Genomic DNA, 23841 nt, shown 5'->3' on the forward strand with positions numbered 1-23841 from the left:
CTTTGTTAACCCTATTCTCTCAAAATTCTCTTTGTTATTATCACTCAAATGGTTAATATTCAGCTGAGTCACACAGTTGAAATTTAGACCTTGATAACTGAACTCTAACATGGTAAAAAGCAGCAGATCATTTCATTTGACCTCCCGTCACCATCACAAATACCTGGGTACACTGTCCTTCCAGGACATTCTGACATTTGCCGAGTCAGCTGTTTCTCAATAAACATCTGCAAATGAGCTTTAATGAGCCGCACAGATATGTCATGGCAAGAAATCTTCCACCAACAAATTAAAAATAGGCCCTTCTTCTTTTTACATTTTCTTTTTGAGACAGGGTCTCGCTCTGTCACCCAGGCTTGAGTGCAATGGTATGATCCATCACAGCTCACCCTGTAAACTCCTGGGCTCAAGTGATCCTCCTGTCTCAGCCTCCCAAGAAGCTGGGATGACAGGTGCATACCACCCTATGTGGCTTTTTTTTTTTTTTGAGACGGAGTTTCGCTCTTGTTACCCAGGCTGGAGTGCAACGGCACGAGCTCGGCTCACCGCAACCTCCGTCTCCTGGGTTCAGGCAATTCTCCTGCCTCAGCCTCCTGAGTAGCTGGGATTACAGGCACGCACCACCATGCCCAGCTAATTTTTTGTATTTTTAGTAGAGACGGGGTTTCACCATGTTGACCATGATGGTCTTGATCTCTTGACCTCGTGATCCACCCGCCTCAGCCTCCCAAAGTGCTGGGATTACAGGCTTGAGCCACCGCGCCCGGCTGTGGCTAGTTTTTAAACATTGTTTTGCAGAGTTGAAGTCTCACTATGTTGCCCAGGCTGGTCTCGAATGCCTGGGCTCAAGTGGTCTTCCCACCTCAGTTCTCTATGTGTTGGAATTACAAGCATGAGCCATTGCGCCCGGCCTACTTTTCTTTTTCACTAGCAGAACAGTTAAGTATCTGGGATGACTAACGAGATGACGGTGAAGAAAATCTTTTCCTCAGTGGGATAAACAGAAAGATAAGGTTTCAACATAAGAATGTGCAGTCAGTTGGAACAATTAAACTAGGACACATGCAAAAGGCTGGAATTTTCTTGCCTCTGGTCAAAACACTATGATTATGAAACTAAAGTGGTAAAAATCACAACATTTCAACAACAGTATAGCTAAACACAGGGAACCAAAATTACAAAGGTTTTCTTATACTGTAATTTCAAAAGTAAGTCCACTTTATCTAAAAGAGGTATTTTTGAGGAATGTACAAACTACATTTTTAAAAATGAATTGTTTCACTGCTTTATATTACAGTTTTACAGATGCTTTATCATCACTGCTGATTTATCTTTATCTTAAAGTGATTTATAACTTTTTTTGCTGCACATTTTTCTATACTTCAGCTTTTATGTCACATAGTTCATGATTTCTAAGTACAAATGCACAAGGTCAGACAGCCATGGATCTCTAAGAAGTCAAGAATTCCCTTGTTATGTGGATAATTACTCCCTAACATTTCTGCTGGTAAGTCTTGACTGTTCTTTACTTCTATAATGAAAGCTGCGGTGACTACTTTGGATTCCTTTGCCTTTGAATTCTGCCATCCTTCTTCTCCACCCATATGTTGACTGTCTTTTAGTGATGACTACGAAAGCTGGCTGAAGGGAGTATCTATCTACTCGCATCCACAGATGAGGAGTATGTCAGAGTTAATTCTCCCATCTCCCTGGAGATGAAGTGATGACACAGCTCACTACTTCTCCTTGCTTTGAGACTAGGCATGCTTGGGAGTGGTCTCCGTAGGCAGATCTTCCCATTCCAGAGCTGGCCTCGTGGCTGACCATCCACACTCACTCCACTCATATCGTAGGTTCACCCCCTTGCTGTCTTTCTACAGAACCTTGCCCAGCTGGCCCCACCGTGTGCTCTCCACGTCTACCGCCTGCTACTTGGTGCTGGAGAAATCCAACCATTGTGAACACTGGACAATGTTCTAAGTTTAGAGTTTCTGGTTCAAAACTGATTCCACAGTCTGTTTACTTGTCCCCTAAGAGACCCTCTTCCGACCCTCACTGGGGCGGCCCAGGCTCCCCTTGCTCTTCTGAGGCACTCTCCCCCTGCCCCACCTCTGCCCTTTCCCCAGCGCCATCTCTGTCTTGCCAACAATTTTTGACATTATCTTCACGGAAAAAAGAGAGGCTATTATGTGGGAACTCATTTACTATCCCTGCTATTTCTAAACTCTCTTTTTATCTTTGATTATGCCACATAAATAAATTTATAAAAACCTTTTCCGTGGTGGGGGCAAGGAAGAGAAGTACCATCACTCTACATACACAATGCTCAAGTCCTGACAAAAAGGTGCATCTGAAAATAAGGAAACGGGGGTATTCCCAACCCTGCTCCGGACACTACCTTTCCTTCCACACCCCTCGTGCCTTGGGGATTCTGCCCCACTGGTGAGCTCCCCTAGCTCTCGGGGAGGCTGGCCTGTGACCATCCTATCTCAAAGGAGCTGCTCAGCCCCATGCCATCACTCGCTGTTTTCCTTTTCTGCTTCTGTCTCTTCCCTGAAGCGTAAGCTCCAAAAGAGCAGGAGCTTGTTTGGTTGCCGCCAGGGCCTCGGTCTCCAGATCCGCAGCTGGCAGCTGTGCAACCTATTTTTTTTACTGAAGGAGCAAACTGTTAATTCTCAACCACGTTAACACGCCTTCCTTCAGCTATGCTACTGCTGAACACAAAAACGGAAAAACAACGGCAGCAAGAAAGAGTCGTTGGGCCCCATCTCCTTCCTTTTCTTCCTGAGACAATCTATGGCAGATGTGTAGTTATACACTGCCTCTACTCATCCACTTCTATTCTTCCTGAAGTTCTATTTTGAAGAATTAAAACGCCCCTCAGAAGTCAGACTCAATGCTTAATCCACCATCTCAAGTCCTCCACCAATTCTTGGTATTAACACCTCCAGTCTATAGATACAGAGATATGGAGAAAACAGTCCTTGCAAGGTCACAAAGCAGGTATTGAGAGTTGGATTTAACCAGGTCTGTCTGGCACCAAAGCTCCCTCCATTCCAACACACCGAACCTAAGTGGTTTATCAATTTATCTGTTTACATGCCAGTCTCTTCCAGTGGCTGGTGAGTGCCACATAATCCATCTCAATGTTGAAAAAACAAAGACCTTTTTGAGCAATTTTTTTCCAGTCACAGTGCAACTGTTAGCAGAGAAAGAACATGTCCTTCTTCTAAGAGAAATCCATATCAAGGTTACTGGAGAAGTAGTTAACGAACTCACACACAGCAGTTCGCAATGCCCCATAGCACTCTAACTACAGCCTTCTTTTAACAGAGCTGCTGCTGGCCAAATCAGGCTCATACCAGAATCTGACTTTTTTGAAGCAACAATTACATAATACATTTAATGACACTTTTAAGCAGTGAGAAGGTGATTTTTTGATGAGCAAAAAAGAAGAAAAAAATTACTAAGGTCTTTTATAATTAAAAAAATAATATACATTTCTTAGATACTTCTTAATCTTACACCACCTTCTTCTAAAATTGACGACACTTAAGAACATTAGGACTGAAAGAAAAGTCTAAAATGCTAAAAGAATTTCTAAATTCCTCATGTAGCAAGTCCTGCTCCTTTAGTAAACTCAATAATATATCAGTGCTTTCGTGTACTGATTTGGATCTGAGGAATTTTCTTTTTGCAGGAGGCTGGAGGAGTTCCTCAGCAAAAACAAGACACACTGCGTTACGTGCATGACAGAGAGTAGACGTCTGGCTTTGGAGAGGAGGCGTCTGATTATGCTGCTGGAATAATCCTTAATCCTTCCTGGCCATAGTTTCCTCTCTTTAGCAAGAGAGGATTAGATTAGATCAGTGTTTCTCAAAGTAGGGTTTGCAGAACCTCGGAGAGGGTGCCAAATACTCTCTTCACACTCCTATTGAGATGTCATTTGCCTTGTGTCAACGTTTGTACTTGACATTGGTGCCGATGGGGTAAAACTTCTCTAGCAACTTAGCCAAGTAGGGTAGTGCCCACAAACGATTCAAGCAGTCGTATTCTTCACTGTGGCACTCTCAGGGTGGAACAACAAAAAAGCAGTACAAAATTTTAGTTTTATCAAATTTGACCCTTGAGTGCCTTTTTAATATTCTATGATGAAATGGTTCACACTCAGACTACGTCTGCTGCATATGGAAGTGGGAGTATTGCCCTGAGGACAAGCACTCGATTCCTGCTTTTGTCATGGAATACCATTTTTACTTGAAAAAACATCTGACAGACATACGTTGAATGAACATATTAAGGTTTGGCTGTCCGGCAGACATTTTCTCAAAAGTGAATGAATGGAGCTTGGCATTACAACAAATAACTTCTAACAGTATTTGTTGCCAATGATAAAAGTCATTTTCTTTCAAGTGGCAATTGGAATTTTGGAAAATTTGAATTTATCACCAGCAGCTTGAAGCTTCCCAGTAGTTACTTTTCAGATAAAACTGGTGCTTACGCTAATGAATGATTTTTAAAATATTATACAATGAAGTATATGGACAACTCACTGAACTAGTGTTTCCTAAATGACCAGTTTAGTTTAATGTTACATGCATGGATAAAAGAATCACTCAAATATGAGACCCAAAATATAATAGAATACGAAAGTACACAGACAGAGTTTCAAGTTTTACATTACATTACAATTTCCATCTGACAAGTTTTGGTGTAGTATCAAAGAAAAATATCCATGATTATCTGAAAAGGCCACAAAAATATTCCCCTCCTTTCTGACTACTAGAAAGCTGGCTTTTAATATTTCGACATGCACAATATCACAACAGACTGAATGCAGGACTAGATATGAGACGCAAACTGTCTTCAATGAAGCCAGACTTTAAAGATATTTACAGAAAATGTAAATCAATGACAGTCTTTTCATTATTTGTTTTTTGCTTTCGCAAAATATTTAGGTTGGTGCAAAAGCAATTGCAGATTTTGTCATTACTTTTATAGTATAGTCAATTTTGTTAAACTAGGTTATTTATGTTAAGCTGTAATGAGCTTACTGTTATTTCAAAATCAATCTATAAATATACATTTTTCTGCTTATAAGCATTAAATATGGTAAATATTGACAGCTACAACCCATATAAGCAAATGCATAGTTTTTGAGAGTGTAAAGGGTCCTAAACTATCAAGTCTGAGAACTACTGAATTAGATGAAATCTCTAACTTCCTATCTCTTTTGAGATTCTATAATTGTGTGTGTGTGTGTGTGTGTGTGTGTGTGTATGAGTGGACATTTGATTCCATCAAATCAGGAAATGTTTTAGTTTTTGTTGTTAGGGTTTTATTCCCTTCACCTTTGCTTCCTTGAGAATATAACACAACAGATCAACAGGAGAAAGTTTTGATGATAAAGTATTAAAAGGTATTTCATCCTAACACAAATATTAATTATAATTAAAATATCACTAGCTGTCAATGTTAGAATATGAACAAATCAAATGCCTGACAAAAATCTCATATAATGTGTCAGAAATTTATTTTACTTGAGTTTATATTTATGGACTATCTCGTAAGTTATATTCAAATAATGGCATTTACATTTTCCCCCCAATTTAAAGAAATATCATCACAAGATATTCTTGGTAGAATATAATCTTTTTTAAAAAACAGAGCAGTGTTTTAAAAAATTTTTTCTTTTTCTTTTTTGTTTTTTTTTGAGACAGTTTCCCTCTTGTTGCCCAGGCTGTAGTGCAAGGGTGCAATCTCTCTCTGCCTCCTGAGTTCAAGCAATTCTCCTACCTCAAACTCCAAGCAGCTGGGATTACAGATGCCCACCACCATGCCCAGCTATTTTTTTTGTATTTTTAATAGAGACGGAGTTTCACCATGTTGTCCAGGCTGGTCTCGAACCCCTGACCTCAGGTGATTCACCTGCCTTGGCCTCCCAAAGTGCTGGGTTACAGGCATGAGCCATCACAATCGACCTAAAGGATTTTTTCTTTTTTAAGAAAAAGTATTCAAAGTCATTTAAAATCATTTTATCCAAACAAAAGTAATCATAAATTGCTCTTTCTAATTAATACAAGTTCGATGCTGGAATTCTATAAATGTGTTTAGGATTTTGATGCCCATTAAATTAAAGACAAGAACAGTATGTTTACTCTACGAAAAGCATTACTAGATTTATGAATTTCTATTCCTATTGCTATTAGACTTTTAAAAACAAAAAATACCTATACTGTATTTTTGGCTTACATAACATCCTAAGTACCCCTGTCAAACTACTTTGCTTTTATCCCTGCTCAACCCATCACACTAACCATCTGCATAAATAAAGATGTAAGCATCTGCTACATTGCAAATGGTCTCAGGGGCAGATGTTTCCATCCTTGTGTTCATGTCACTGGGGCTGGATACATTATTTGAACAGATGTACACAATCTGAAAGTGTTGTGTCCCACAGTGAAATGTCTCCAACTGCTTTCTATCAAAGTACATAAATGCTATTTGCACCTGCATTTATGTTAATGATATAAAGGCAGCAGGGGTTCTGACAGAGTGAAATGTGATGCTATGAAATATATTTACATGGTTAATTGGAATTTCTGAGAGACTCTGCTGCCAAACGACCACACTGACACTGATACATACCCATGTAAATTATCTGATTACCAGCCTGTTTTTTAAGCAGTAGAAATACAGCTATTTCGGCCAGGCACAGTGGCTCACGCCTGTAATCCCAGCACTTTGGAAGAAGGAGGTGGGCAGATCACCTGAGGTCAGGAGTTCGACACCAGCCTGGCTCACATGGTGAAACCCCATTTCTATTAAAAATACAAAACATTAGCTGGGCATGGTGGTGCATGCCTGTAATCCCAGATACTTGGGAGACTGAAGCAGGAGAATCGCTTCAACCCAGGAGGCAGAGGTTGTAGTCTGAGATCCTGTCATTGTACTCCAGCTGTGCCTGGCCCATAATACAGCCATTTCAAACAAAATATTCATAATCTTAATTTACTAATATTTTAATCTCTAATATTTTATTCTCACTTTCATATGTGGCTGGCCTACTTTACAGTTTTAGGCCACCCAGGTCATTTCCATTTATTCTAAAAGGATATTTCTACAGGCATGTGTGTTTTCCATTTGTTCTTCTGTCAACGGTATAACATACTAATAATGCACAATGGTATTTTGCAGAAGTTATTACATTGGAAAGTTCCAATTTCCAACTCTAAGGAGTTAACCAAAACCAGCTTGCAAATGTCAATCTGTACTTGGTCTGCAGCATAAAATGGTACCAAAAGTCTAAGAACAGCATTTACACCACTTGTTAAGATCAAAATGTTTCCATATGAATTTCACGTATTTGGAAACATAATATTTTCATAATACATAGGGAATGATTTTTCCCCCAATAATGAGGTCACAAAGCAATGCTAACCACTAAATGCAAAGCATTACAGAGGTACCCCATGCTACTGTGTGTTAAATGTGAGGGCTGGAGAGTCACAGATCTTACAACAGTAGTTTTCTTTGTAGCTTTACTGAGCTAAGAATTTATGGTTACTTTCAAATAATATATTACTTTATTAACTTGAAGTTTGTAATATCAACAATGCACAAAGTCGTTTTACCTGAGAAAAATATCATAAAGAAAGCTTGTATTCTGCAAGTTATCCTGAGTCTTCTACTGTGCTTTAAAAGTTTTTATAAGGTGCATTCATATGCAGTTGATTCTCGTTATTTGCAGAGTCTGTATTTGTGAATTTGCCTACTTGCTAAAATTTATTTTTAACACCAAAATGTGGGGTTAAAGCACATTTTTTCTTTCTCTACGCATGTCCACAAATGACCATGGAAGCACCACAAGTGCTTCAGCCACTTGACACACAAATTCGCGGCTGAGGCAGGACACGGGGATGTCCTGCTTCATTCAGCTCTCATGAGGTAAGCATGCACCCTTTTTACATTTCAAAAGCGGCCACTGTGTGTGTGTGTGTGTGTGTGTGTGTGTGTGTGTGTGCGCGTGCGCATGTGTGTGTGCTTTTCCTTGGTGATCTGACTGTTTACTTATGGTCTCCAGCATAGTGCTGAGAGCTGTCTAGTGCTCCTACACACAGGACAACTGTGATGTGCTCTATGGAGAAAAAACTTGTGTTAGAGAGGCTTTGTTGAGGCATGCTTTCTAGTGCTGTGTCTCTGGGTTCAATGTTAAAAAATTAACCCTCTCTATTAAATAAAGTATCTTTTAACAGAAACACACTTATAACAAGGTTATGTATCAGTTGTTGACAAAAATGTGACTAGAGGCTCACAAGAACCTAACCTTGTATATCCCCTAGAAACAAATGGCTCAGTATCTGCTAACTCAGTGTTCCTAATAACCTTACAGAATATAAGTACCACAAATAATGAGAATAAACCATACCTATTGCATTTGATTGTTATAGGACAAGAATTACTATCTCCACCGGAAAGACAAAGGGACTAAGGTTTAATAATTTGGCCAAGATCACACAGCCTAAAAAGCAGCACAAAAACGAGCAGAGCTCGGCTTCCCAGCTCAGTGTTCTTTCACTAGATGGAGAGGAAAAGGGAGAGATGGGCAAGGAAGAAAAGAAAAAACAGAAAGAGAGCTTCAGAAAATGGCTTTCATACCATGTTCGAAAGAGGGAAACTACAATTAGATAAAAAGAATAAACTGCTTTCAGGTTAAATCCCCCCAAACAGGAAATCCCTGCTTGGATAGGCAACCCAGTGTTATTCATCACAACAGCAGCAAGAGAGAAGAGCTGAGTTGGGTTGTACTTTCCCCCTTTGCTTCTTTTGTTCACTGTCTGCAATAAATATTTGTTAAATGAACATTTGCTTTCATCGACCTCAAAATTCAATCCACTTTGGTGTTTCATTTAAAAAGCAACATTTTTGCAGCATCAGATGTGATTTCTAAAAAGTGTTTGAGAGTTTAAAGCATTTTGTACATAACTTAATATGCTTTTGAGAGCCTACTACACGTCAGGGTTCTTTAAACCCTGCTAAAGACAGAAAATTCATCAATAACTTTATAAAAGACCTAACTGATGCGAAGTCCAAAATAAGTAAGATCTTTTCCTCAAACTTTAAGAAAGATGAATATTAACTAACTCCTCCCTATGTGTTCTCCCCTTAAGTCCTAATAACCTACATTCACAAACACCAAGTAGCTGATCATTAAACCTCCTCTACCACATAAACTTTGTGAGGGGACAGTATGTTGGTGCAGCATATTTTCCTTAATTTAAGGCTCACAACTCTGCTGGTGATGTCTTACCTGAATTTTATACATAAATGCATATAACATGTGTGTATGTGTTTATAAGTTGGAAATTCAAAGGTATCATAATTTATAGCTGGCCATCAATGATTTGTTAAATATATCAATCTGCATTTAATTAATAAATGGCATGTACCCAGCAAACTTCTCATGTCACACAAATTATGTACATGTAATTAAATAAAATATATGTATTATATATATTTAGTCATATATATGTATGTACGTATTTTTTAAGAGACGAGGTCTCATTCTATTGCCAGGTTAGAGTGCGATGGCATGATCATAGCTCACTGCAGCCTCAAACTCTTAGGCTCAAGCAACCCTCCTAGCTCAGCCTCCCAAGTAGCAGGGAGTATAGGCACGAGCCATCATGTCCAGCTAATTCTGAAATTTTTTTGTAGAGATGGAGCCTTGCTGGTCTCAAACTCCTGGCCTTAAGTTATTCTCCCACTTCAGCCTGCCAAAGTGCTGGGATTACAGGTGGGAACTGCTGCACCTAGCCATAAATTATATTTGATCATAAATGGAATCATAATTAATAAATCTGATGCCTTTGTTAAAAAATATTAGTATTAATCCAGGACATACAGAAAGCATTTGAATGAATGAATAAATTAATGAATAACTGTGCAATTCTTAGGCCTTACACATATTCAAATGTGTATTTTTTTCTTATTGATATAATTTTCCATAATTTAAGTTATAATTTCTGCCTGCTCTGGTTTAAAATGGCTTTAAGCATTCATACGTGTAACAAAGCACAGTATAAACATCAGAGAAGAAAAAGATGATCAAAAATTAAATATTCTTTATAAATTCTAAATTATACATTCTTCTAAATTCTTAGAGAAATATTCTTTATAAATTAAATATTTTAATAAATACTAATAAATTATATTCTCTATAATTTATATAAAATAGTCTTCATAAATTTTATGATAAACCTGGGTTCAAATCTTGGACCAATCGCTTAAGGGTGGGTGGTGCTGGCAAAAAGTACCTAATCTTGAACTTGTAAAATAAGGATTACATCTAACTTACTGTGAAGATTAAATAAAATCAAGGATGTAAAGTTGTAGGTAGAATGATTATCACACTGGAGGCACATGATTGAGGTTTCTTTAAGCTATTATACCTCCTCTGTCAAATTCCAGGATTGGACTTAAGCATCTTTAGTCCCAGAGAAGACTGGTGAGGAGGTTTACTTAAGCTCTGGGTAGGGCCAACAGGTCTTACTTTCTGGGCAGAGGAGGTATCCAGGCTTATGTTTTAGCTCAGAGAGCAGACATCAGGACAAAAAAAAAAACTGCCGAGAAGCACAGCAGCCAAGAGGTGTGAGTGCCTTCTCCCTCTGTATCGGCCAGAGCCAAGCGGCTCCTTGCTTAGTTAAAATGTAGACTCTTTAGAGCCTGAAAGGAAAACCTAGTAATTCTTGATTTTTAAATGGGAAAACTAGGCTTAGGGGCAAAATAACTTTGCCTGGGGCTCCACAGCAGGTTGGAGGCAGGTCTGGAATGGAGTCCAGCTTTCTTGATACTTGTTCCATTATTCTTTCTCCTAAGCCTCTCTTTGCTAGCGAGGATGCCGAATTTCCAAGCCCTTGATCAGTTACCTATTGCTGCACAAATCTTCCAGAGAATATATACCAGAGAGCACTCAAGGAAAACACGTGCTCTTTATTTCTAGTTGGGATTTGCCCATCCCTTTCCTTGCCCTAGAGTTCCTGGCTGGATTTTGTGGGAGTCTTAAGGACTCTCACTATCGCTTTGGACCAATTCCTGGATACGAATCAAACCAAGGGGTCTGCTTCCTGCTTCCTCCCCATGGGTCCCCTTGGAGCATGTTTGGCCTTCCAAGGCCATTTGGCATCCCAAGCCAAGAGGCAGCCTCATGGCCATCTCACTGACCAGTCTCAAAGATGGGGAGGGTCCCAGGTATTAATAATAACCATTAAGAATAGTAGTTATATCATCATATAAGTGCCTGCTACGCAAACAACAATATGCTAGGTGATTTACATATGTTATTTCCTTTAGTCTCCACATAGCCTATAGAGTGGGACTTATTATCTTCATTTTATAGATTCACAGATGTGGAAGCTGAGGTCAAATGATATGCCTAAGGTTTCAGCGGTTGAACTGAGTTTCAAATCCAGATTCCATGCTCTCCAGAGTTATGATACTACCTTTCTCATCGATAGAGAGGTCAAAGAGTGTTTGCTTGATTTAAGGGTCCTTCATAACAAATTCCCTCCTTTCACTAAAAGCTACGTGTTCCACTAAGGCAGGCTAATTTGGCCTCATTAAAGATATGTCTTTTTTCTCACACATGTCAGAATTTCTCTTCTGTGTGGAAGAGACTAGATGGGGCAGGGGAAGGACTGATATTTCTCCCTGGGGTTAGAGTGTACCCTTTATGGTGAGGATAATTTAATTACTCTTGATTAAGAAAGGACTCTACCTCCACCTATCAACTGTTCTAGAAGATCCAGAAGTGCTTGTTAAAGAAATCATTATTTTGTTTTTTATACATTGCATAAAGTGGTTTTTCTATTTCTTTTTAAATGGGTATGGGGGAAAACAGGTCAAAGAAATGTATACACAAATTCTGTATCCTCTAAGAATATGTTTACACGTGTGTATGAATATATATGCACATATTCTTCTACCCATTAAAATACTTTAAGTATTAAAAGCCAATACTTTTTAATTTCATTGATATCTGTTAGTACTAGTTAAGTGCCAGTGAATGGGCGGGTCTCTGGAGTTGTGGGTGAAATGAGATGGCCCTGTTCTCAAGGAGCTATCAGCCTAGAAAAGGAGACAGGTCCCTAAAACTCAGGAATCCATATCCACTTAAATAATTTACCAAAAGAAATGAGTTTTCACATATAATTATAATTTGTTCTTAATTCTAGGAAATAAGTTACCTTATGATTAGAGATCAATGACATTAAATCGATCAAATTAAAACTGTAACAGACACACTGCCATTTTCCTCAGCAGTTTATCTTACCTTCATCTTTTGGTGGTACTGATAACGAATTCTGCATTATGATGTATTTGACTTGAACAGTATCTTTCCTAAAAATAACCAAGCACAAATAATCATTAGAAAATAATTGAGATATCATGTTAATACTAAAAACAAATTCTAAGCTCTTTTGAAAAGTCTGTTTTATAAACACATGAGTAATAGGAAATGGATTGAGTTATTAAGAACTGATATTTTTATTTTCTTCTCATTTTTCTACAAACAGGATTTTGCTGAATGTACTAGAATGGGCTTGGAGACAGATGTAAGGACATGCTGGCTTAGGGCCTTACCCACATTTCTACTCTCGTGGGGTCATGTATAAGTAGGCAAAGTTAGGATTCTCTGAAAATGTACTCTCTGATAATTGCTTCAAATACTTTAAGAAGAAATAGCTAAAACGTTTAACAATACAAAGGTAATGTAATTGCAGTATAATCATTTGATGAAATATAATTCAGTCATTAAAATGCAACTGTGAAGATTATGTAGCAACATAAAAATGTTAATGATGCGATGCACTGGATGAACATGCTGAATGACAGACACTAGCATTACAAATACATAAAAAATAAAGAAAATATGCCAAGATACGTATTTACAGTGTGTTTGGTGATGGAATTACAGGTGCTCTCCTCCGCTCCCCATGTTATAGCTATTTTCCAAATTGTGTATAATGTAGGTTTCCATATTAATAAAACATCTAAATAAGACAATTCAAATCTTTGAAAAATGGAAGTAAATATTTTTATAAGCTTTTTTTTTTTTTTTTTTGAGACGGAGTTTCGCTCTTGTTACCCAGGCTGGAGTGCAATGGCGCGATCTCGGCTCACCGCAACCTCCGCCTCCTGGGTTCAAGCAATTCTCCTGCCTCAGCCTCCTGAGTAGCTGGGATTACAGGCACGCGCCACCATGCCCAGCTAATTTTTTGTATTTTTAATAGAGACGGGGTTTCACCATGTTGACCAGGATGGTCTCGATCTCTTAACCTCGTGATCCACCCGCCTCGGCCTCCCAAAGTGCTGGGATTACAGGCTTGAGCCACCGCGCCCGGCCTATAAGCTTTAAAACAAAAAAATTTCTAAGCATGACACCAAGTACAGAGTCCATTAAGGAAAAGACTGATGAATTTTACCATTTAAAATTTTTAATATTTTTAAAATAAGGAAATTAGCATGATTCCTCTGTCTAGCCAAGATGGAGTAACAGAGACCAGATTCATGCTTCTGCCTGAAACAACCAAAGCATAGACAGAATATATGAAACAATGTTTTCAAAACAATGAACGTCAGTGATACAGGCAGGAGGCAGAGAAACTCTAGGCAGACTGAGGCGAGCCCCTGGTGAAACCCCACCTTCAAGCCACAGGAGCCTGAAACCTACAGCCCTAGGTGAGAAGTTCTATCCTTGTTTGCCTGTTCTCTCCTGACTGGTTATTTCTGAATACGGCCTTTATACCAATCAAATGCTAAATGCTGCCTTTCGCAGAACTACCCATGGCTTGCCCTGCCCCTCATTCTGTGCCTATAAAGATCCTGGACTCAAGTCAGTAGAGAAGCAGCTTGACTGTAGAGAAGCAACTTGACTTCAGAGGAGAGATGGCTTAACTTCCGGAGAGACAGTTTGGCTTCAGGGAAGATTACCTGCCTGTCCCATCCTCTCTCTAGCTCCTCACTCTACTGAAAGCCATTTACATCACTAAATAAAATTATCTGCCTTCACCATCCTTCAAGTGTCAGCACAACCTCATTCTTCTTGGACTCCACATAAAAGCTTGAGACCCACCGGATGCAGGTACCCAAAAAATGCTGTCACACTGGCCCTTTGCCCTTACTGGCAGAGTACAGATGTCCCACGTGACAAGGCCAGGGGCCCACTGAGCTGATAACACACTGCTGTCCACAAATGGCAAAGCTAAGAGAGCATTGTAGTGCGCCCTCTGGGGTTTCAGGGGTCACAGGCACCCCTACCTGGGTGCCACTGCAGGGCATGCACAGAGCTTGCTCCTGCTGACACCCAAAGCGGCTGGCCTGATCCCACTCTTATTTGCTCACGTCTTCCCTCCTGCAAGGGGCTGAGTGTGGCAGGCTGAGTAAACGGGGCACCTCCATTGCAAGTCCAGCAAAGGAGTCGAAAAACATCCTGCATCATCAGGTCATGAAAAACTGATTCCTGAGAGCCAGGAAACAATTGCAATGAGCCCTATGTGAGGAAAGATCCTTGCAGAGATTTCCAGAACATTGGAAAAGAGAGCTACGCACAGAGAGAGCACAACAGAGAGGGTCCCCACAGGGTATTTACCTTTGTAATGATCAGCACAGGCAAGTGAGGAAACACCTCAAGATCAGGGAAAGGTCCAAGGCCCACTACAGTCACAGAAGAGGAATATTGCCTGTTCCCACTAGCTAGAGTTAAAAACCCTCAAAATTCACAATGGAATGGGTAGAGTACATAGAAGAGTCTTGCCTTACTGGGGTGAATACTCAATTCTAGACTATGCATTTCTCTGGTTTCATAAAAATCTTAAAGCAAGACATGAAAAGATTAAACTGTTTCAAACTATTTTAACTGTGCACCAGAACAAACCTCACAAAATATTTATAGAAATACAAAAATATCTACCACCCAATAAAGTCAAATTCATAATCACTGACATGTAATAAAAATTATCAAGCATCCAGAAATGCAGAAAAATACAATCAATAATTTAGAAAACAATCAAAACTGACCAGGACTGACATATATCAGAATTGGCAGACAAGGACATTAAGTGAATAACGAGATTTCACATGCTCAAAATGTTAAGTACAGGTAGAATATATATGAAAAAAAATCCAAATAAAATTTCTAGAGATGAAAACTACAATGCATAAGATGAAAAATATACTGCATAAAATGAATGGCACATTAGACATGTCAGAAGAAAACATTAGCAAATCTGAAGGCACAGCTATCGAGACTACACAGAATGAAGAAGAAGAGAGTAAAACTGAAAAAAAAAAAAGCCACAACCAAGAACATCAGCGAGCTGCAAGAGAACTTTAAGAAGATTCATACACCAGTTGTTTGGAAAGGAGAGACATGGAAGGGCAGAAAAACTATTTAAGAAATAATGGTAGAACATTTTCCAAATCTGATAAAACTGTGAACCAACAGATCCAAACATCTCAAAACACTGATTCACAAGAAACATGAAACACACGAAGGTACATTATTGCCAAAATGCTCAAAACAAGCAAAAAAATAAAAAGTTTTTAAAGACACCCAGAGAAAAAGATACATTGCATATAAAGGAACAATGATAAGGATGACAACAGATTTCTTCCTATTAATAAAACAATTCAAGTCCAAAGACAACAAACAACAATAACAACTGTAATCTAGAAGTCTTAGAGCTCCAGGCCCCGATGTCTTCTCTGCTGACTTCTACTGGATATTTAAGGAAGAAAGAATACCAATTAGACATAAATCCTTCCAGAAAATTGAAAAGGAGGAAATCTTTACTATCTAAAAAGCATTATCTAGATATCAAAACCAGATAAATCCGTTATGAGAAAAGATGCCTATGGTCCAATATCCCACATAAGCACAGATGCAAAAGTAATAAACAAATTTCTAGCAAATCAAATCCAACAATATGAGAATATATCATGACCAAGTAGGGTTATCCCAGGAATACAAAATTGGTTTAATATTCAAAATAAATGTAATTCACCATATTAATACATTAAAATATAAAACTACATGATTATTTTAACAGATACAAAAATTGTGTGTGATAAAATCCAACATCCATTCCTGATTTAAAAAAAAAAAACCTTTATAAATTAAGAATAGAAAGGAACTCCTTACCCTGGTGAAACATATCTATTAATATAAGAAACCTAAAACTAAAGTCATGCTAAATAATGACAGGCTCAATGCTTTCCCTCTTAAGTTCACAAACAAGAGAAGGACATCTATTCTCACCACTTCTGTTCATCCTTGTATTGGAAGTTCTAGCCAGTGCAATAAAACAAAAATAAATAAAATACATTCAAATCGTGAAGCAAGACATAAAATGGTCTTTATTTGTAGATGACATGTCTAGGTAGAAAATTCAATGGACTCTACATAAAAGCTCTTCAGTCTAATAACTGAGTTTAGCAAGGTTGCAAAATACAAGATCAATACACAATCAATGAACAAAAATAAATTACATTTTTGTATTCCAGAAATAATCAGAAATTGACAACAAATCAGAAATTAAGGCATCATTTATAACAGCATAAAAATGAAAAAATTAAGGATAAGCCTGACAAAGTATACGAAAGACCTACACACCGAAAACTAAAAAACATTAATAGAGAAAAACTTTAAAAGATTAGACAAATGAAGAGATATACCATGTTCAAAGGCTGGAAGACTCAATGTTGTTAAAATGGCAAGTCTTCTTCAAATAGATCTATAGAATCAGTGTAATCCTAATAAAAATCCCAGTAGACTTTTTGTAGAAATCAATCAACTTAATTTTTTAAATTCACATGAAAATAGAAAGAACTCAGAATAACCAATTTTTTTTTTTTAAAGAAAGAAATCAGACTAATGCTACTTTAGTTTCAAGAAAGACAGACATATAGATAAATGCAATGGAATAGAAAGTGCATAAATAAATCCATTCAGGTATGCATTTTCATGGAAGTCCAAAGGGAAAGCAGTGGAGCATGAATAGTCCCCTCAACAAATGACGATGCTTTTTCCATATGAAAAAAGCAAAAAAAAAAAAAAAAAAAGAAGAAGAAGAAGAAGAACTTTGAGCCATACCTCACACCATACACAAAATTTGAAATGCATCATACACCCAAATGTAAAACACAAAACTTCTAAAATAGAAAACTTCTAAAAGAAAATACTGTGTCCTTTAGTCAGGCAAAGATATATTAGATATAGCATCTAAAACATAATCCATAAAATAACAAACTAATGAGCTAAACTTCTTCAAAAATTACAAACTTCTGCTCTCCAAAAGACACCAGTAGGAGAATGAAAAGACAAACCATAAATGGGAGAAAATATCTGAAAATAATCTGATAAAAATTGTAAATAAAAACTCTCCAAACTCAGTAAGAAAACAAACCTCCTAATTTATAATGGGCTAAAGAGGTGAATATACACTTCTCCAAAAAAGATACATGGCTTGCAAATAAGAACATGAAAAGATGTTCAACATCACTGGTTATTAAGAAAAGATACACCTACCTTAGAATCCAGCTAATCCCTTTCTACCAACCCAAGAGAAATGAAAGCATATGTCTATACAGACTTATACAAAGAATGTTCACAGCAGCTATATTTGTAGTAGTTCCAAACCAGAAACAACCCAAATGTTCACCAACAGAAAGAATATATAAACATACGATGGAACATAACTCAGAAATTTAAAGAAACTATTGATCCACATCACAACAGAAATGGATCTTCAAAAATATGATGCTATATGAAAGAAGACAGATATTAAAGAGCAATACTCTATGATTCTACTTATATAAGATTTTAGAGACTGTAAACTATAGTGGTAGAAAGCAAATCAATGGTTGCCTGGGGACAAGAGAGACAGAGAAGGTTGGGAAGAAACTCTATAAGCAGGCCTGAGAAACATATATCCATCCACTGAGGTGAAGAATATATTCATTATCTTGATTAAGGTTTGAAGGGTATATAAGTATACCAAAATTTATCTCATTGTACTTAAAATACATGCAATTGACTGTATGCCAGTCATATCTTAATATAGCTGTTAAAAATTCAATGGTAAATATTGGGAAAAAATTTAAAAATCACAATAGACATATATACATATATTTATTCACTTAACAGATGTTGTTTGCAGTATTACTATACACTCTGAAGATATACTAAACATAGTTTTTGTATTCCTAATATAAAAAAATAACAATGAGATAATGCTCCACTATAAAAATGAGTAAGGACTTAAAAAATTTATAAAAGACAACATTAAACTAGTAGTCATCAGAAAGAATGTTATGACTTACTAAAATCAAACAGTTGCAAATTTCTAAAATAATACTACTTTTTTGCCTCTAAATTGGCAGAAAAATAAGACAACATAAACTTTGGAGGGAAGTCTGAGGAAAGGGGTATGCTTATTTACTTCCTATGTTATAGCTGGTCCAAACTCTCTGGCAATGTGCATCCTGAGTCTTACAATTCTGCATTCCGTTTGGTCCAGACCTTCCTTTCTTCCGCATGTAGAAATTTTGCTCAAAAAATCACCATGGTAATGTGTAAAGCTATATACTACCATAATCACCATTATCATCCTCATTACTTTTAAAGAAATGTTAAGGGTGCTATTTAAAATATACAAAAAACATAAAACTTAGAATTAGGGTATATTTTTATAATAAAGTTTTTTTTTAATGTTTCTTAAAATGTTGAAAAATATAAAAAATGCTCATGACATGTTTTTGTATAAAGGGCTGGCTATAGCCATGTGCTGTGGCTCATATCTGTAATCCTAGCACTTTGGGAGGCAGAGGTGGGAGTGTCACCTGAGCCAAGAGTTTCAGACCAGCCTGGGCAACATAGTGAAACCCATCTCTACAAAAAAATACAAAAATTGGCCGGGTGTGGTGGTGTGCATCCATAGTCCCAGACACTCAGGAGGCTGAGGTGGGAGGATCCCTTGAGGACAGAAGGTTGAGGCTGCAGTGAGCCCTGACTGTGCCACTGCATGCACTCCAGCCTGAGTGACAGCCTGAAACCCTGTTTTCACTCCAAAAAAAGGGTTGGTTACAGAGCAGTATGGTTCAGTTATTTTTTCATAACTCAAGAGAAAAATTACTAAATATTAAAAGTATGTATCTCTCAGTGGGGCATTAAATTGCTACTTAATCTTCCTTTTTATGCTTATACAGTGATATTAAAGGTTTCCCCAATGAATAAATACTGCTTTTGCAATCAGAAAAAACAAAAAAAACAAAAAAACTACAATAAACGCCCTGGGCTATGCTTTCCCCTGGTTCCTTCTGCCTCCTGACTGACCCAGGTGCTTCTCCCTGTGGGTTTGAATGGTATGGTATGTCCCTCCTCTAAGGAACTGTAAGTAATAAACTCCTCTTTCAAAGGCAGTTGTCTCCTGTCACTTTACCATACCTGACTAAAACAAACCTAAGTATATTTTAAAACAATCACCCTAATGAAAATATATAATATCATCTCAAAAAGTCCCCTTGTGCCCTTCTGTAATAAATTTCTATTCCTCATCCATGGCCCCAGGCAATCACTGATGCTTTCTGTCACTGTAAATTAGTTTTGCTTGTCCTAGATGTGCCTACCATTTCGTATACATAGAACAGTAAATATTCACTTATTATATGTATCAGTAGATCATTCCTTTCTGTTGCTGAATCATATTCCATTATACGAATACAACACAATTTTTTAACCCATTAACTGATGGCCATTTGAGTTGTTGCCAATTTTTGGTTATCATGAATTAATATAAATATGTGTTCAAATTTTTGTATAGATAAATGCTTTAATATCTCTTGGTTAAAAACCCAGGAATGGAATTATTAAGTAGTCTATTAAGCATGGACCACTTAACTTTAGAAGCAACTGCTTGTCTCCATAGTGGTTGTACTGTATATCACTGATTTTTAAAAACCTACCTCTTCTAAGCAATGATAGAATTTATGTTTCTCAAGAGCAAGAGGACCCAAATACCTTGAGGCCCACTTTAGTTATATAATATTATGAACACATACACACACATACACACACATACACACACTACACATACACACTACACACACATACACACACATACACACACATACACACACATACATACACACACATACACACACATACACACACCACACACACACTACACACACATACACACATACACTACACACACATACACACACATACACACACTACACACACATACACACACATACACACACACACTACACATACACACTACACACACACACACATACACACACAAACACACACATACACACACTACACATACACACTACAGACATTTAACTTTTATTTTAGGTTCAGGGGTATATGTGCAGGTTTGATATATAGGTAAACTCATATCATGGGAGTCTGCTGTATAGATTCTTTCATTACCCAGGCACTAAACCTAGTACCCAATATTACTTTCTCTGTTCCTTTGCCTCCTCCCGCCAACAGGCCCCAGTGTGTGTTGTTTTCCTCTTTGTGTTCATGTGTTCTCATCATTTAGTTTCCACTTATAAGTGAGAACATGCAGTATTTAGTCTTCTGTTCCTGCATTAGTTTGCTAAGGATGATGGCTTCCAGCTTCATCCATGTTCCTGTGAAGGCCATGATCTCATTCTTTTTTATGGCTGCGTGGTATTCCATGGTGCATATGCACCACCTTTTCTTTCTTCAGTCTACCACTGATTAGCATTTTAGGTTGATTTCATGTCTGTCTGCTATTGTGAATAGTGCTGCAATGAACATACGTGTGCATATGTCTTTGCAGGAGAATGATTTATATTCCTTTGGGTATGTACCCAGTGATGGGATTGCTGAGTCAAATGGTAGTTCTGTTTTTAGGTCTTTGAGGAATCACCACACTGCTTTCCACAGTGGCTGCACTAATTTACACTCCCATCCACTGTGTATAAGCATTTCCTTTGCAACCTTGTTAGCATCTAACATGTATACACACACAAACATATATATATCTCATAATATATAATAGAAGCTTATAATATATAAATCCTAATAACAGTATTTATCATTTGCTCAATTGTAGTAACCGTAGTCTTCATTGGCTCAACTGTAATACTTATTCTTATCTCAATCTGTCCTACATCAGAAACAAATAAAAACAAAATTCTCAAAATGTTACTAAAGATTTAGAGGAGCTAAAACTTAATCTACAAAATAAATTTTAATCCACTTAGTAAATTCTTAATGCTTATATTGATATTTGCATTTATACAATGTATCAATGTATGGCAATCATCTTCCTTCCCTAAATGGCTGCATGCTGCTAATGAGTTTGATTTTTAAAAGTCCCTTTTACGTATTTCTTTTCTTTTTTGAGTCTCACTCTGTCACCCTAGCTGGAGTGCAGTGGCACGATCTTGGCTCACTGCAACTTCCACCTCCTGAGTTCAAGTGATTTTTCTGCCTCAGCCTTCCCAGTAGCTGGGATTACAGGTGCATGCCATTGCACGCGGCTAGTGTTTGTGTTTTTAGTAGAGACGGGGTTTCACCATGTTGGCCAGGCTGGTCTTGAACTCCTGACCTGAAGTGATCTGTCCAACTTGGCCTCCCCAAGTGCTAGGATTACAGGTGTGAGCCACCATGTCTGGCCTCAACACTTACTTCTGAATGTCAGCCATTGAACTAGACTAACCCTTAATTTTCAAGATCATGTTCCTGCCCAATTTCAACTGTGCAATTAGTTAAAAACTTGTGGAACTGAGTGGGGAGATGTATGTTTCTAACTGAAACTTCTTGCTGTATGATCTTGGACAAATCGTTTAATCTTTTTTTTTTTTTTTCCATTTCAGTTTCTGCATCATGGAAAGTAAGAGATAAAATACTTAATTCTTTTTGCTGAAAAAGGTTTAAACTGGATACTGTGTGCTGAAAATACTTTCTAAAATATACTATTCAAAAAACAGTGTATTCGATTACATGTTAAGTTCTCCAGAATTCTTTCAAAAGAAAAAAAATGTTTATTATCATCTTTAGCATTCCCCCCCACCCAAAAAAAGAAAAAAGAATGTACTAGAATATATTTAGAAGTCCAAAAAAACATTATTTCCAGTTGTATGAGCTGACATTGTTATAAAATGCATGCCCATACAGGCACTTGTGTTCCTTAACATGTGCTGCACGTAAAACTGAAGTAGGTAGGCTAAGAATGTTTAAGAGGGCATTTTTCCACCTCAATAAAAATCTATTAGAAAAATACGTTCTAGTCCAGACCTTTATTTTTCTTTCATAGGTTTTCTATTCATTTACATTCAACTCGTCTGAGTCTAACTACAACTGCAAATTTATACTTTTAGTCCCCAGGTTCCAGGGTGAAATGTTCTCTCCTTCCTACATATCTCTAAATGGCTACCTCCAAACTCAAGGCAGCTCCTGCCTCCAAATGTGCTATTGAAAAACAGAGAACTATTTTTCAAAGCCATTTGCTCTGCTCTATTTGCCTTAGGTCAGGTCCTCACTGCTTTTTGCCTGTATTAAAATAGCCTCTAAATGGTCTTCCGGCCTCCAGTCCAACCTATTCTCTCTGATGCAACTAGAATAATCTTCCGTTTTTTGCTTTGTAATCTAAAAAAATTCAAGTAAACATTTCTATATAGCTTATTATTTTGAAAATGCAATCCTCATGTCCTCTTCCTCAGAAACATGCACTCGCATTCTCAGAGTTGATTCTTCCAGCACTGAAACCTCCATTATTGTTAATAACATGCTTATAATTTCACTTGCTTGTTCCATTTTAGGCATTATCTACTGATGTCTCACAATGGAGGAGGAAGATTTACTTTCTCTCATCAATAAAAATGTTGGATAATAATTTTTGTGAGTACACAATTCCAGGCTGAAAATTAAAGGCAATGGTCCACTGTATTCTGGTTTCCAATGTCAGTGTGAAGAAATCGAAAGCTGCCGTGATTTGTAGTCCTTTGTACATAATTTGTTTTTATTGTGGAAACAATGTTTATAAACGTCACAGTGAAGTGTCTCAGTCTATTTTCATCTACTTGTCAAGTGTTTGGTGAGGCCTTTTAATCAGAAAATTTGTGTATTTCAATTCCTGAGATATTTTCTTCAATTATTTTTTCTAAGATGTCCTCATTTAATTTTCTCTTCTCTCTCTTTTTTTTTTTCCTCCTTGAACTCCCATTATTGAAATGTTGAGCTTCCCTGGCTGGTTATGCTTTTTTCCCCTTTACTATGTTTTGTTTTCTATTTATTAATTTTTGCTCTTTCGGGAAAATTCCTTAACTTTACCTCCCAGTGTTAAGAATGTGTTCCATCTGTGATTTTTAAAATTCGAGGCAATGTCTTATTAATTCTTCCATTAATATACTTTTCCACAACTAAAAGTGACAGATAATTAAGTGTAAGTTCACTTTGATTTGTATAGATTGCTTGATTGTGTTTTTACAAGGACTGTAGCACTCTTTTTTTTAAATATATACTTTAAGTTTTGAGATACATGTGCAGAACGTGCAGGTCTGTTACAGGTATACACGTGACATGGTGGTTTGCTGCACCTATCAACACATCATCTACATTAGGCATTTATGATTTAAGAAATTATTTTACGTCAAAGTAAAAATTGTCCTAGTCTCTTGAATTTATCTAACATCAGGTTTGAGGGCTTTTCAGATATATCAATGTTAAGTTTCATTATCTAAAGATAACAAGAAACACTGATTTCCAATATTAACTATAAATGCAATAGAGAGAAA

At 37.3% G+C, this 23841-nt stretch overlaps 1 protein-coding gene across 26 annotated transcripts in view; it reads right to left on the reverse strand.

The window, feature by feature from the left end:
* Positions 1–23841, reverse strand: part of ZNF438 (zinc finger protein 438) — a 171125-nt gene that overhangs the window by 22152 nt on the left and 125132 nt on the right. For all 26 annotated transcript variants that reach the window (XR_012519031.1, XM_074405212.1, XM_074405219.1 and 23 more), the window contains one exon: positions 12332–12399. Coding sequence is in view for 25 of the 26 variants with exons in the window: in XM_074405212.1 (XP_074261313.1) it covers positions 12332–12368 (37 nt within the window). In the remaining variant the exon portion in view is untranslated. The remainder of the gene's footprint in view (positions 1–12331; positions 12400–23841) is intronic.

Source organism: Saimiri boliviensis, chromosome 8 (genome assembly GCF_048565385.1).
Source record: "Saimiri boliviensis isolate mSaiBol1 chromosome 8, mSaiBol1.pri, whole genome shotgun sequence".
Taxonomy (NCBI): domain Eukaryota; kingdom Metazoa; phylum Chordata; class Mammalia; order Primates; family Cebidae; genus Saimiri; species Saimiri boliviensis.